This window comes from Rhagoletis zephyria, unplaced genomic scaffold (genome assembly GCF_001687245.7).
Source record: "Rhagoletis zephyria isolate East Lansing unplaced genomic scaffold, Rhagoletis_zephyria_1.1 Rzeph_scaffold_00147, whole genome shotgun sequence".
Taxonomy (NCBI): Eukaryota; Metazoa; Arthropoda; class Insecta; order Diptera; family Tephritidae; genus Rhagoletis; species Rhagoletis zephyria.
In genome coordinates, this window is record NW_016157231.1 from 180,839 (window position 1) to 196,560 (window position 15,722).

Below are 15,722 nucleotides of genomic sequence, written 5' to 3' on the forward strand. Positions count from 1 at the left end.
CTCCATACCAATTTCCAAAACTCTACCATGCACACTTTCAGAGATATGTAGCATGAGAAATTCCGTTTGTATGGGAAGTGCCACTCCCCCTTTACATATAGATTTTTTTTTAGCCTAAAACCATCCTTAGGACACGTGCGGAAGGTGGCAGTTTCAAAAAAATCGGTTCAGCCGCTCTCGAGCCTTGCGAAAACTAACAAACGGCTTTCTAAATATATATTAGTTGAGATATATTATATATTATAATTATATTTTGACAGTATCCGTTGTTTCTGATTGGCGCAAAAAAATCTTGCCTAGTGCCGAATTCGCCCCTTGATATGGTCGTTACTTAAAGCTATTTATATTCGAAATTGCATGAAATTTGGAAAACAGGAATCTATAAGCTTATCCAGGCAAAAAGCTACCTACATACCGAATTTTAAGCAGATCGGACCATAAATACGATTCCTTCGAACAGATCGGTCCCTGGTCCACTTCTCGGACAAAATGGATCATATATGCTAATATATACTAAAAAGCTACCTACGTAGCGAATTTTAAGCAAATCGGACCGTAAATACGATTTTTTCGAATAGATCAGCCCCTGGTCCACTTCTCGGAAAAATGGACCATATATCCCAATATATGCTAAAAAACTACTTACGTACCGAATTTTAAGCAAATCGGACCATAAATGCGATTTTTTGGAATATATCGGTCCCTGGTCCACTTCTCGGAAAACATTGATCATATATGCTAATACATGCTAAAAGGCTACCAGCGCACCGAATTTTAAGCAAATCGGACCGTAAATTCGATTTTTTTGAATAGATCGGTCCCTGGACCACTTCCCGGTAAAAAGGGGTCATATATGCTAATATATGCTAAAAAGCTACTTACGTACTAAATTTTAAGCAAATCGGATCATAATAAGATTTTTTCGAATAGACCGGTCCCTGGTCCACCTGCCCGAAAAAAATAAAAATTGTTTAGCCTAAAACATGGTGGTTACCGAAAGCTATTTGTATAAAAAATTTCATGAACATCGGACCAGCCGTTCGCGAGATTACCTGTTACAAAAAAAAGGGCTTCTCTTTATATAATTAGTATAGATATTAAAATATAAAATTCCTTTTGAATAATGGAATTAGGAAATTGAATTTAAAAAATTCAACTTTTTAATATGCATTTTTGGAGTCCAGAGTTTTAGCTTTACACCCCTATTTGTTTTTCGCGGGCAAGGGGTCGAAAATTCCTATTGCATCATCAAAGCTGTCGTCACAACAATGGTATGTCCGGAGACTAAAACACTCCCCCCGAATTGGAACCGTCGCCCACCCTGGGACCACTAATCGCATTGCTTCAGGGTGGCGTTCCATATTTCTCATTAACTAAAGTTAAATAAGAGCAAATTGCAATAATTAAATATAATTTTTTACCAAAGGACCTATTTCGAATTTCGAAGGCCCATATCTCGATTTCGGAGGCTAACTTCGAAAAACGGAGAAATCGCTTTTTTACCTATGACTCAATTTCTTAAAAAAATTGGTTTGGTCCAATACCAAGAAAAAAATTTTGATTTTGCCGTACAGTGTAATTATTTGAATATTTGAAACAAATAGTTAATCATTAACATTAAAACAAACACCAAATCTTTTTGGCTATTCAAAATCAAAAATAAATGGGTTTAAAATGATTGGTTTCTTTTAATTTCTTTTTAAAGATGTGAAAACAAAGGCAAATAAACCATGACAAAAATATTATATTGTGTACTTACCTGTGTCCTTGACCTCAGACGCTATATTTCTCCATGCCAAACTAGTCAACTCTGTTCTACAGTAGTTTTTTTCTGTATAGTTCCATAAGCATGGGTTTTTTTATTAATTCGACTAAAAAAATTGAGGAAGATGTTTCTTCCTGTGAAACGGCCATGCTTATTGCAAAAAATACCACGCAATAGTAATTTCACCTCGTTCAACAAACCGTTGTTACCGGTAAATAAAGTTCCTGGTAATTTTTATACCCTTTCGGCATTCTGTGTTCTGGTAAATTTTGTTACCATCTCATAAGCACGTAACAAAATATAGCCCCGTGAAGTATGCACCATGAGAATTTATACAAAACTCCATAGCTGAATTGCTGAATAGATTAAATTGTTACCAAGGTACAAGAATTGCGGTTACAAGTGGTGTTATTTTATGGTAACAAATTTTCCGGTGTCAAATGTTCGGTAACAAGCAGAATAGGCCTGCCTGTGGAAGGTTTTGTCATTTTTTGTTTCTTTGCTAGAGCTTCTAAAATATTCCAAAAACGCGATTTTTGAACACTTTGACTTTAGTCATAAATAACTCTAAGTGACTATCGGGTTAAGTTGCAGGTAGAGTATTTTCAGGGATAGTTGTCGAGAGTTTTAGCTTTAAATTAAGCCTGAGTGGAAGGTTCTATAACCTTTTGTTCCTTTTCTGGAGCTTCACAAATATTGCAAAAATCGCGATTTTTTGACACTGACCTAATTTTTCTCAAAATCTGCAGCTGATGGAAACTTAAGTACAAAGTCTATCAAAAACAGAGTTAACATTTGCCGCACCAACATTTTTTTCCATTTTTGTTGGCCTGTGCTATTACATGGAGGACCCGTACATCAACCGTATTTCATTTGTTTGTTATAAACAAACACCGTAGCAAACCCAGTGAACGATTTCGGGCGGAAACTAAACTCATGATAATGCTTATTAAAAAAAAAAAATAATCCACGACCTCGCGGCTTGTTAATCCGCATTACTGCGGTCTGTCAGGGTACAATTTTCTTCAGATCAACTGTTCCGTTAATCCAGATCAGTGCTAGTGGTGGGCGAGTCCGAGATGTTTAAACGATCGAGAGAATCGCCATCGTTGCAAAATTACAATCGAGTAAATAATCGACTCGCTGCCCGACTATACAATTGAGATTTTTTTCGATTGTGTCGAGTCGACTGATAATACTGCAAGTGCATACAAATTTAAATGTTAAAAATATTGTTCGCAAGTTAAAATTTTTACTGATTGTGAGATTGTTGGGTATACGGGCTAAGGAAAATTTACTAAAAATAACATTTTTGCGTTTAAGGCCAGTATGCAGCTCTCAAGAAAAGCAAAAAGTCCATATAAAATGACATACAAGAAATGGCTAAGAAATTTTCTTGTGTAAAATTTTCTTGAGGCAGTACGCAGTTCTTAAGAAATTTGCTATGCTTTCTACTACGGTTTTCTAAAGTTTTTTGTAAAAAAAAGAGCACATGCTTGCAACAGAAATATATGCCCGTTCCATTATTTCTTGAGGAAAGAGTGAGGCAATGTCGAAATTCCTTGGGCACACACACAAAATAATGGCAATTTTTTTCTTTTCCGTTTCTTGAGCGCTGGCCTTTAATTACTATGTATTCGTAACATTAAAACATCTCATTTTATGTCTTCGTTATAAAATAAAAATTAAAAAACAATCCCTATAAGCCTGTACTCCCAATATTTACTATCATTGATCTCATTTATTTGTTTACCAACCAACAAGGATATGCTTATTTGTTTTTTCGTAGTTATTATACATATCTATTGTTTGCAATGATTCCATTTTTTCTTATAAAAATTGATTGCATGCAGGTACAAATAAAGTTACCATGTTCCACAAGCTAGTCCGAGATGTTTTAACCGATTGTTATCGAATGTTAAACGCGACGGGCAATTCGTTGCCAGAGTCTGCGACAGAGAACCATCTAGATGTTTTAACAACCGCTGGCCAGCAACGAGGCCGAGATTATTTGGTCGATTGTTAGCGAATATGTTTTTGTAAAACGCTTCAGCATAACAAGCGCGCCGTCACATCCCCGTACGTGCGCTTTGAATCCGATGCATTCATGCTGACCCATTAGGAACATGAAAACATTATTCCTAAAAGAATTGAGAAGTAATTTTTCTTTAAATATATGAAGTTTGCATAACTTTTTTTAAGGTTTGGCAGAAAATAAATGCACGAAAAATAAACACATTATTTTTTTAACTTATTGGAAGGCAAAATTTCTACATTCCATGAAACGACGCTATGAGAAAAATTTTGAAGCAACCAAATCCGACTCGGCAAGCTAGCGATCGATTTGCAGAATTCGTATGAATTGTTCGCTGATTGGCTATCGTTGCTGCTTCTACTTGGCTTTTGTTATTGTCGCAAAATCAATTTGCGAAGTAAACTTGCCGACTATGCACTGAAAAAATTTATTTCATCTTGCACTTGAAAACATAATTATAATAAAATGGTGTTTAATATTAATTGGGAAGTTGATTTTTTATTTACAGAAAATTTTAAAGCTGAAGCACAGTGTTTGTGTGTTTTAGCGTTATACAGCAGAAGAGTAGATATGATTTGAAGAAACATTATATGCGCAATTTTGTAGGAGAATCACGCAATTGATGGGTGCTGAGTTAAAAAAGTTGTTTGTAGAACATGATGCCAACAAAATATCAACGATAATTAGTTGAGAACGATTTAAAAGTATATTTTTTTTAACTAACAACCTCTTCTTCTTCTTGTTGTTGTTGTTGTAGCAGCATACAAATTCCCCAAAGACTTTTTGGGGAGTCTTGCTGGAGTGACAGTCCTTGGCCAGATATAAATCTGGGTCGTTCCGGTTACGTAGACCCGACTGTCGTGGGAACGTCTTCTTCTTCTTCTTAATTGGCGCTGTAACCGCCTAAGCGATTTTGGCCGAGTCCAAAACAGCACGCCAGTCATTTCTCTTCTGTGCTAACTGACGCCAATTGAAAATGCCAAGTGAAGCCAAGTCCTTCTCCACCTGGTCTTTCCAACGCAGAGGAGGCCTTCCTCTTCCTCTGTTACCAGCATCGCGGCCCGCGTTGAATATTTTCAGAGCAGGAGCGTTTCTGTCCATCCGAACGACATGGCCAAGCCAGCGGAGCCGCTGAATTTTAATTCGCTGCACTATGTCTATATCGTTGTAAAGCTCATACAGCTCATCGTTAAATCGTCTGCGATATTCGCCATCACCAACGCGTAAAGGTCCGTAAATCTTTCGCAGAATCTTTCTCTCGAAAACTCCAAGAGCCGCCTCATCAGATGCTTTCATTGTCCATGCCTCCGCGCCATACACCAGCACAGGCATGATGAGTGACTTATAGAGTGTGATCTTTGTACGACGAGAGAGGACTTTACTTCTCAATTGCCTACTCAGCCCAAAGTAGCACTTGTTGGCAAGAGTGATTCTCCGTTGGATTTCAAGGCTGACATTATTATTGGTGTTAATGCTGGTTCCCAAATAAACGAAGTCGTCTACTTTTTCAAACTTGTAACTGTCAACAGTGACGTGGGTGCCAAGACGCGTATGCTCTGACTGTTTGTGTGCTGACAGGAGATACTTCGTTTTGTCCTCGTTCACCACCAGACCCATTCGCTTTGCTTCTCTATCCAATCCCGAGAAGGCAGAACAGACGTAGCCCTTGTTTTTACCGATAATATCGATGTCGTCGGCATACGCCAGCAATTGTACGCTCTTATAAAGTATTGTGCCTGAGCGGTTCAGTTCTGCGGCTCTTATTATCTTCTCCAACATAAGATTAAAGAAATCACACGAAAGGGAGTCCCCTTGTCTGAAACCTCGTTTGGTATCAAACGGCTCGGAGAGGTCCTTCCCTATTCTGACGGAGCTGGTGGTATTGCTCAACGTCATTTTACACAGCCGTATTAGTTTCGCGGGGATACCAAATTCAGACATCGCGGCATAAAGGCAACTTCTCTTCGTGCTGTCGAAAGCGGCTTTGAAATCGACAAATAGATGGTGTGTGTCGATCCTATTCTCGCGGGTCTTTTCCAAGATTTGGCGTATTGTGAATACCTGATCTATGGTGGATTTTCCAGGCCTAAAGCCACACTGATAAGGTCCAATCAGCTCGTTGACGGTGGGCTTCAGTCTTTCGCACAATACGCTCGATAAGACCTTGTAACCTATGCTTAGAAGGCTAATTCCGCGGTAGTTGGCGCGTATGGCGGGGTCGCCTTTCTTGTGGATTGGGCAGAGCACACTTAAATTCCAGTCGTCGGGCATGCGTTCATCTGACCATATTCTGCATACGAGCTGATGCATGCACCTCATCAGCTCCTCGCCGCCGTACTTGAATAGCTCGGCTGGCAGGCCGTCAGCTCCAGCAGCTTTGTTGTTTTTCAGCCGCGTAATCGCTATTCGTACCTCGTCATAGTCAGGCGGTGGGACAGCTACTCCATCATCATCGACTGGGGACTCGGGTTCGTCTTCCTCACTACTTTCAGCGCTGCTACCATTCAGTAGGTTATAAAAGTGTTCCCTCCACAATTTAAGTATATTCTGGACATCGGTCACTAGGTCGCCATTGTTGTTCTTACAGGAGTTCGCCCCGGTCTTGAAACCTTCCGTAAGTCGCCTAACCCTCTGGTAGAATTTTCGGGCGTTCTTCCTGTCGGCCAGCATCTGAAGCTCTTCGCACTCACGTATTTCGGCCTCTCTCTTCTTATTGCGGCAAATACGTCTCGCTTCCTTCTTCAGTTCCCTATAACGGTCCCACATGGCTCGCGTTGCGCCCGATCGCAGCGTGGCCCTGTAGGCGGCATCTTTTTTCTCTGCGGCTTCTTGACATTCCTCATCGTACCAGTTGTTCTTTCGGGCTCGCTGAAATCCAACTACTTCTTCGGCGGCGGTACTTAATGATCGGGAAATGTGGTTCCACTGCTCGCGTACGTCGGATTGTTGAAGAGTGCTCTCAGAGAGCAGGTGTGTGAGTCGAGTGGCGAATAAATTGGCCGTCTGTTGTGATTGCAGCTTTTCGACGTTAAGCTTTCCTTGCATTGTTGGGCGCACATTTTTTGCTGCACAGAGGCGGGTGCGTATCTTGGCTACAACAAGATAGTGGTCCGAGTCGATGTTTGGCCCTCGGAGTGTACGTACGTCCAAAACGCTTGAAGCATGCCTTCCGTCTATCACAACATGATCGATTTGGTTTCTCGTTTTTCGATCTGGAGACAGCCATGTAGCTTGGTGGATGTTCTTATGCTGGAACCTAGTACTACATATTACCATATTTCGGGCCCCGGCGAAGTCGATCAGCCTCAGTCCGTTATCGGACGTTTCGTCGTGGAGGCTGAATTTTCCGACAGTGGCGCCAAAGATCCCTTCCTTGCCCACCTTGGCATTAAAATCGCCAAGCACGATTTTGACATCGTGTCGGGGGCAGCGCTCATATGTACGTTCCAAGCGCTCATAGAAGAGATCCTTGGACGCCTCATCCTTCTCTTCCGTCGGGGCATGGGCGCAGATGAGCGAGATGTTGAAGAATCTAGCTTTGATGCGGATTGTGGCTAGACGTTCGTCCACCGGGGTGAACGCCAGTACTCGGCGACGGAGTCTCTCTCCTACCACGAATCCAACACCGAATTTGCGCTCCTTTACGTGGCAACTGTAGTAGACGTCGCAAGGCTTCACGCTTACTTTACCTTGCCCCGTCCATCGCATTTCTTGGATGGCGGTGATGTCAGCCTTTGTCTTCCCGAGGACATCAACCAGCCGGGCAGAGGCACCTTCCCCATTAAGGGTCCGGATATTCCAGGTGCATACCCTTAAATCATAGTCCTTTATACGTTTGCCGTGGTCGTCATCAGAAAAAGGGGGTCTCATCCGAGGCTGTTTGTTTCTTTTCATTGGGCGGGGTTTTAACGTGGCGGGACCCAAACCCAGCGCACGCGAAGTTTTACGCCTTCTCACTTTAGCTCGCTCCCAAACGGGTGTTTGGTTGCTACCCAGAGGATACGTGGATATAAATATCCGGACGTTGTGAGCTGCGATTTGAACTAACAACCTATTGTACCTAAAAATATTCATTAAAACGAAATTATATAAAAAAATAATATAAAAACGAATAAAATTAAAAAAAAAAAGTAGAATGAAATTCAATGAGCTCTGATTTTTATTTTTTTCCGCAGAGTGGAGCTGGATGTTTAACAAAAGTTTATGTTTATTATCTAATTGGACATAAAATCACGTTTCTACTCCTTATTTCTTTTTTTTAATTTAGTTTTTTTTTATTTTTAGAGTGTACTGATTTCACTATTTTTCTTAAATTTAGCTTTTATTTTTATTAAAAAAAAAAAACATATTAATAAATGTTTGAATTTTTAGAGCGTACTCATACTTTTTACTGGTGAAAATTTGCGTTTTAAACGTAGTGGTGCGCGCGCTTCCATTTGAAATTTTTGGGCACCACTGATCCAGATCAACGCTTTATGATAGCAGACCATTACCACCGACAAAATTTGTTTTTTTTTTAGCTAGTCCAAAGACTTATTTAGTTTAGTGTCCCTCTTGTAATGAAATTTTAATATCAAAGTAATTTCAGATTTTTTTCCTCATTACGTAAAACTGCTAAAAAAGTAGACAAAAAATTGCAACCTTGGATTGAAGAACAAACCCCTGGACCTTTTCGGGAACATGAGGCTCCCACGACCAACGTCTTCATGGCCGACTTTGTCAACTTAAAGGACGGAAAATTTTGTAACATGGTTATAGAACTAAATTACAAACTTAAAAATTTCTAAAAATTTTATAGGACACGAATCAGATGCTAATTTTATACATACATATGTGATTGAACACATAAGTGTAATGAACTTTGTACAAATAAACTATAATAGAAAATATAATACAATAAGCAATAGTTTTATTTTATTTATATAAAACTAGCTTACAACATAAATCTTATAAGCTATGTATGTATATGTGTTAGGAGCTATAGAAGCTAGGCCTTAAGCTCGAAATTTTCATACATATTTCCATTCTTAGATCTAAACATCATCTTATTTTAGATCCTATGATAGAGATTGGTTTTTTTAAGGAATTTAGTTATTAGGAATATTGATTCGGCCGAAGGGACTGAGAGGTGTGATATTAGATTTGTGTTAGTGATTATTTGTTCTCTACAGGTGGCATGCAGTGGGCAGCTCAAGAGAAGATGGGTAACTGTGGCAGTGTTGCAAGCACAATGTTGGGTTTGTGTTATTCATAAGATGACCGTGTGTTATTTTCGTGTGTCCTAATCGAAGGCGTTCGAATTTTATGATGTCTAGTCCTGTAGGTGTTTTTTTTAGTTTTTTGTAAGAAATATATTATATGGGTCTTTGTGTAGTTTGTGTTTTGGTACCAGTCGTTGGTTAGGTTCCATTCGAAGCGATGATTGTTGTAGAAGTGTTGTTTAATATGATTTTTAATATCGAGTAAGTTGCAGTTGTCTGTGCTACTGGACTTTGATGAGCTTGTTTGGCGGCTTGGTCGGCGAGGTTGTTGCCGACTATATTTGTATGTCCAGGCACCCATATTAGAATAATTTTTGGGTGGTATTGTGTGATAATGTTTCTGATGTTGGTTGTGTAATAGCTGCTGTTGTTTATATCGGCTATGGAATTTAGAGCGGAGAGTGAGTCTGAGCATATAGCAACGTTCTTTCTCTTGTGTTTACTAGGTTTATTGCTTCAGATATGGCAATAATTTCTGTTGAATATACAGAATTATAGTATAGAATAAATGATTTATTCATAATTTCGTTTTCTAAGGTTATGCTATATGAAGTGCTTTCATTTATCTTAGATCCATCAGTATAAATAAAAGTATAGTTATGGTATTTATTTCTAACTTCGTTGAAAATTGCCTGATATTGGATCGGGTTCGTGTTGTTCTTGTTGAGGTTATGCAATGTAGTGTTAATTGCTTTTGAGTTAAAGGGCCATGGGGGATAATTATGGGTACCATATTTAGTTGGCTTTAGAGGTAAAAAAAAAAACATATTAATAAATGTTTGAATTTTTAGAGCGTACTCATACTTTTTACTAGTGAAAATTTGCGTTTTAAATGTAGTGGTGCGCGCGCTTCCATTCGAAATTTTTGGGGCACCACTGATCCAGATCAACGCTTTATGATAGCAGACCATTACCACCGACAAAATTTGTTTTTTTTTAGCTAGTCCAAAGACTTATTTAGTTTAGTGTCCCTCTTGTAATGAAATTTTAATATCAAAGTAATTTTAGATTTTTTTCCTCATTACGTAAAACTGCTAAAAAAGTAGACAAAAAATTGCAACCTTGGATTGAAGAACAAACCCCTGGACCTTTTCGGGAACATGAGGCTCCCACGACCAACGTCTTCATGGCCGACTTTGTCAACTTAAAGGACGAAAAATTTTGTAACATGGTTATAGAACTTAATTACAAACTTAAAAATCTAAAAATTTTATAGGACACGAATCAGATGCTAATTTTATACATAGATATGTGATTGAATACATAAGTGTAATGAACTTTGTACAAATAAACTATAATAGAAAATATAATACAATACAACATAAATCTTATAAGCTATGTATGTATATGTGTTAGGAGCTATAGAAGCTAGGCCTTAAGCTCGATATTTGCATACATATTTCCATTCTTAGATCTAAACATCATCTTATTTTAGATCCTATGATAGAGATTGGTTTTTTTAAGGAATGTAGTTATTAGGAATATTGATTCGGCCGAAGGGACTGAGAGGTGTGATATTAGATTTGTGTTAGTGATTATTTGTTCTCTACAGGTGGCATGCAGTGGGCAGCTCAAGAGAAGATGGGTAACTGTGGCAGTGTTGCAAGTACAGTGTTGGGTTTGTGTTATTCATAAGATGACCGTGTGTTATTTTCGTGTGTCCTAATCGAAAGCGTTCGAATTTTATGATGTCTAGTCCTGTAGGTGTTTTTTTTAGTTTTTTGTAAGAAATATATTATATGGGTCTTTGTGTAGTTTGTGTTTTGGTACCAGTCGTTGGTTAGGTTCCATTCGAAGCGATGATTGTTGTAGAAGTGTTGTTTAATATGATTTTTAATATCGAGTAAGTTGCAGTTGTCTGTGCTACTGGACTTTGATGAGCTTGTTTGGCGGCTTGGTCGGCGAGGTTGTTGCCGACTATATTTGTATGTCCAGGCACCCATATTAGAATAATTTTTGGGTGGTATTGTGTGATAATGTTTCTGATGTTGGTTGTGTAATAGCTGCTGTTGTTTATATCGGCTATGGAATTTAGAGCGGAGAGTGAGTCTGAGCATATAGCAATGTTCTTTCTCTTGTGTTTACTAGGTTTATTGCTTCAGATATGGCAATAATTTCTGTTGAATATACAGAATTATAGTATAGAATAAATGATTTATTCATAATTTCGTTTTCTAAGGTTATGCTATATGAAGTGCTTTCATTTATCTTAGATCCATCAGTATAAATAAAAGTATAGTTATGGTATTTATTTCTAACTTCGTTGAAAATTGCCTGATATTGGATCGGGTTCGTGTTGTTCTTGTTGAGGTTATGCAATGTAGTGTTAATTGCTTTTGAGTTAAAGGGCCATGGGGGATAATTATGGGTACCATATTTAGTTGGCTTTAGAGGTAAAAAAAAAAACATATTAATAAATGTTTGAATTTTTAGAGCGTACTCATACTTTTTACTAGTGAAAATTTGCGTTTTAAATGTAGTGGTGCGCGCGCTTCCATTCGAAATTTTTGGGGCACCACTGATCCAGATCAACGCTTTATGATAGCAGACCATTACCACCGACAAAATTTGTTTTTTTTTAGCTAGTCCAAAGACTTATTTAGTTTAGTGTCCCTCTTGTAATGAAATTTTAATATCAAAGTAATTTTAGATTTTTTTCCTCATTACGTAAAACTGCTAAAAAAGTAGACAAAAAATTGCAACCTTGGATTGAAGAACAAACCCCTGGACCTTTTCGGGAACATGAGGCTCCCACGACCAACGTCTTCATGGCCGACTTTGTCAACTTAAAGGACGAAAAATTTTGTAACATGGTTATAGAACTTAATTACAAACTTAAAAATCTAAAAATTTTATAGGACACGAATCAGATGCTAATTTTATACATAGATATGTGATTGAATACATAAGTGTAATGAACTTTGTACAAATAAACTATAATAGAAAATATAATACAATACAACATAAATCTTATAAGCTATGTATGTATATGTGTTAGGAGCTATAGAAGCTAGGCCTTAAGCTCGATATTTGCATACATATTTCCATTCTTAGATCTAAACATCATCTTATTTTAGATCCTATGATAGAGATTGGTTTTTTTAAGGAATGTAGTTATTAGGAGGAGGGTTAGGCGACTTACGGAAGGTTTCAAGACCGGGGCGAACTCCTGTAAGAACAACAATGGCGACCTAGTGACCGATGTCCAGAATATACTTAAATTGTGGAGGGAACACTTTTATAACCTACTGAATGGTAGCAGCGCTGAAAGTAGTGAGGAAGACGAACCCGAGTCCCCAGTCGATGATGATGGAGTAGCTGTCCCACCGCCTGACTATGACGAGGTACGAATAGCGATTACGCGGCTGAAAAACAACAAAGCTGCTGGAGCTGACGGCCTGCCAGCCGAGCTATTCAAGTACGGCGGCGAGGAGCTGATGAGGTGCATGCATCAGCTCGTATGCAGAATATGGTCAGATGAACGCATGCCCGACGACTGGAATTTAAGTGTGCTCTGCCCAATCCACAAGAAAGGCGACCCCGCCATACGCGCCAACTACCGCGGAATTAGCCTTCTAAGCATAGGTTACAAGGTCTTATCGAGCGTATTGTGCGAAAGACTGAAGCCCACCGTCAACGAGCTGATTGGACCTTATCAGTGTGGCTTTAGGCCTGGAAAATCCACCATAGATCAGGTATTCACAATACGCCAAATCTTGGAAAAGACCCGCGAGAATAGGATCGACACACACCATCTATTTGTCGATTTCAAAGCCGCTTTCGACAGCACGAAGAGAAGTTGCCTTTATGCCGCGATGTCTGAATTTGGTATCCCCGCGAAACTAATACGGCTGTGTAAAATGACGTTGAGCAATACCACCAGCTCCGTCAGAATAGGGAAGGACCTCTCCGAGCCGTTTGATACCAAACGAGGTTTCAGACAAGGGGACTCCCTTTCGTGTGATTTCTTTAATCTTATGTTGGAGAAGATAATAAGAGCCGCAGAACTGAACCGCTCAGGCACAATACTTTATAAGAGCGTACAATTGCTGGCGTATGCCGACGACATCGATATTATCGGTAAAAACAAGGGCTACGTCTGTTCTGCCTTCTCGGGATTGGATAGAGAAGCAAAGCGAATGGGTCTGGTGGTGAACGAGGACAAAACGAAGTATCTCCTGTCATCACACAAACAGTCAGAGCATACGCGTCTTGGCACCCACGTCACTGTTGACAGTTACAAGTTTGAAAAAGTAGACGACTTCGTTTATTTGGGAACCAGCATTAACACCAATAATAATGTCAGCCTTGAAATCCAACGGGGAATCACTCTTGCCAACAAGTGCTACTTTGGGCTGAGTAGGCAATTGAGAAGTAAAGTCCTCTCTCGTCGTACAAAGATCACACTCTATAAGTCACTCATCATGCCTGTGCTGGTGTATGGCGCGGAAGCATGGACAATGAAAGCATCTGATGAGGCGGCTCTTGGAGTTTTCGAGAGAAAGATTCTGCGAAAGATTTACGGACCTTTACGCGTTGGTGATGGCGAATATCGCAGACGATTTAACGATGAGCTGTATGAGCTTTACAACGATATAGACATAGTGCAGCGAATTAAAATTCAGCGGCTCCGCTGGCTTGGCCATGTCGTTCGGATGGACAGAAACGCTCCTGCTCTGAAAATATTCAACGCGGGCCGCGATGCTGGTAACAGAGGAAGAGGAAGGCCTCCTCTGCGTTGGAAAGACCAGGTGGAGAAGGACTTGGCTTCACTTGGCATTTTCAATTGGCGTCAGTTAGCACAGAAGAGAAATGACTGGCGTGCTGTTTTGGACTCGGCCAAAATCGCTTAGGCGGTTACAGCGCCAAATAAGAAGAAGAAGAGAAGTTATTAGGAATATTGACGTTGGGATAGCGCACTATCCATCAAGTGGCCCGTATGAAACTCCGATGAAGCCTCCTCCCTTCCCTGTGGAGTAAAAAAAAACAAGAGTAAAACACAATTAATGCCAATTACTTCATTTATTTCACTGATTAAAGCCTCTCTCTATCCGGCGACGTTGTTCCCTTGCTCTAAGCTCAGTCATTATTTCTTTACTGACAGATTTCACTCCGTCCCAGACCTTAATGTCATTTATCATGTATGATAGCAAGTTTTCAGGATTCGGACTAGTCAGAATCAAATCTTTTAATTTGTTTCTTTTAGCGGAAAAAGAAGGGCATGCAAAGAATATATGCTCTGCAGTTTCCGGCACATTTCCACATGAACCACACGCCATTGTGTCATCATGACCATACTTGCACAAGTACTGTCTGAAACAGCCATGCCCACTCAACAGTTGGGTCATATAAAAATCTACTTCGCCATGTGATCTGCTCAGCCAGGCTTCGATACTTGGGATGAGTCTGAAGGTCCAGCGACCTGACGAAGACGCTTCCCACCGTTGTTGCCATTGGGTGAGGCTTTTTGGCGTTCGGCCGCGATCTCGTGCTTAGAGAGGGCTCTGCCTTTGGATCGGGAGGTCAAGTAGGTGCGCTGGATCTCGCTAGCCTTTAGATCAACAGGCATTATACCAGCAATCACACTGGCGGCATCATGCGAAACTGTCCGGAAAGCACTACCTATACGTAGGGCACTAAGCCGAAAAATCGAGTTTTACTTATTAGCGTACGATTTATGTTTGAGTGCATGTCCCCAAACAGGGGCCGCGTACATAACAACCGATTGTGTTACTTTACCCAAGAGTTTCCTTCGATTCTGACTAGGACCTCCTACATTTGCCATTAACCTAGCTAAGGAACTGTGGACTGTAGCCGCTTTCTTACTAACCGTTTCAATGTGTATTTTGTATGACAACCTAGCGTCTATCATCACACCTCGGTATCTTACTGCTGGGATCGTCTCAAATACATACCCATTTACATTCAAAGTCGTACTTTCTTTCTTCTTCCTGCTTGTTGTAAGTACACCTTCAGTTTTCTGGATAGCTAGCTGCAAGCCATTATCATTAAGCCATTCGTCGACCAAGCTAGCAGTACTTGAGGTGGCCGTCTGTACGCCCTTAATATCTTTCGCTACGACAACTAGCGCAATATCATCAGCATATCCAATTATTTTAACACCTTTTGGAATAGGGAGGCGTAAGACTCCATCGTAAGCAATGATCCAAAGCAACGGACCGAGGACGGAACCTTGAGGAACACCTCTGGTAACGACATAATCCTTCGTACCTGCATCAGTACTATAATAAAGAACTCTATTACATAGATAGCTACTTATTACNTGCATTGTGACCGCAACGACGCTATTTCAACCGTCCACCAGTATACGGGTCTCCGGTCGTTTCTGCGGACCTTTCTACTCATAGAAGAATCGCATGCCTTGATAAGACCTTGAGTGAGGGCTTCTGAGAGGATTTCTGCATTCTCCCACATATTCATAACGCTGCTTATTTCGCTAATTACTAATTTAAACATATTTATATCAAAAGATTTTGTGCACCAACTACTTACATCACTTTGGACGTTTTGCCGCGACACTGTAAATGCAGTTTTTATTTCAATTATTATGGATAAGTGGTCGCTGTGCGTATACCTATCGCTTAGCTTCCACGTGGTTCTTGTTGCCAGCGATTGACTACAGAAAGCTAAGTCAATAATG

General features: G+C 39.9%; 1 protein-coding gene across 1 annotated transcript in view; it reads left to right on the top strand.

Moving 5' to 3' along the window:
* Positions 1 to 8,761, top strand: part of LOC108382429 (PI-PLC X domain-containing protein 3) — a 166,907-nt gene extending 158,146 nt beyond the window's left edge. The window contains exon 3 of the mRNA XM_017638804.1: positions 8,389 to 8,761. Within this exon, the coding sequence (XP_017494293.1) occupies positions 8,389 to 8,587 (199 nt within the window). The 3' untranslated portion in view covers positions 8,588 to 8,761. The remainder of the gene's footprint in view (positions 1 to 8,388) is intronic.
* The last annotated feature ends 6,961 nt before the right edge of the window (positions 8,762 to 15,722 follow it).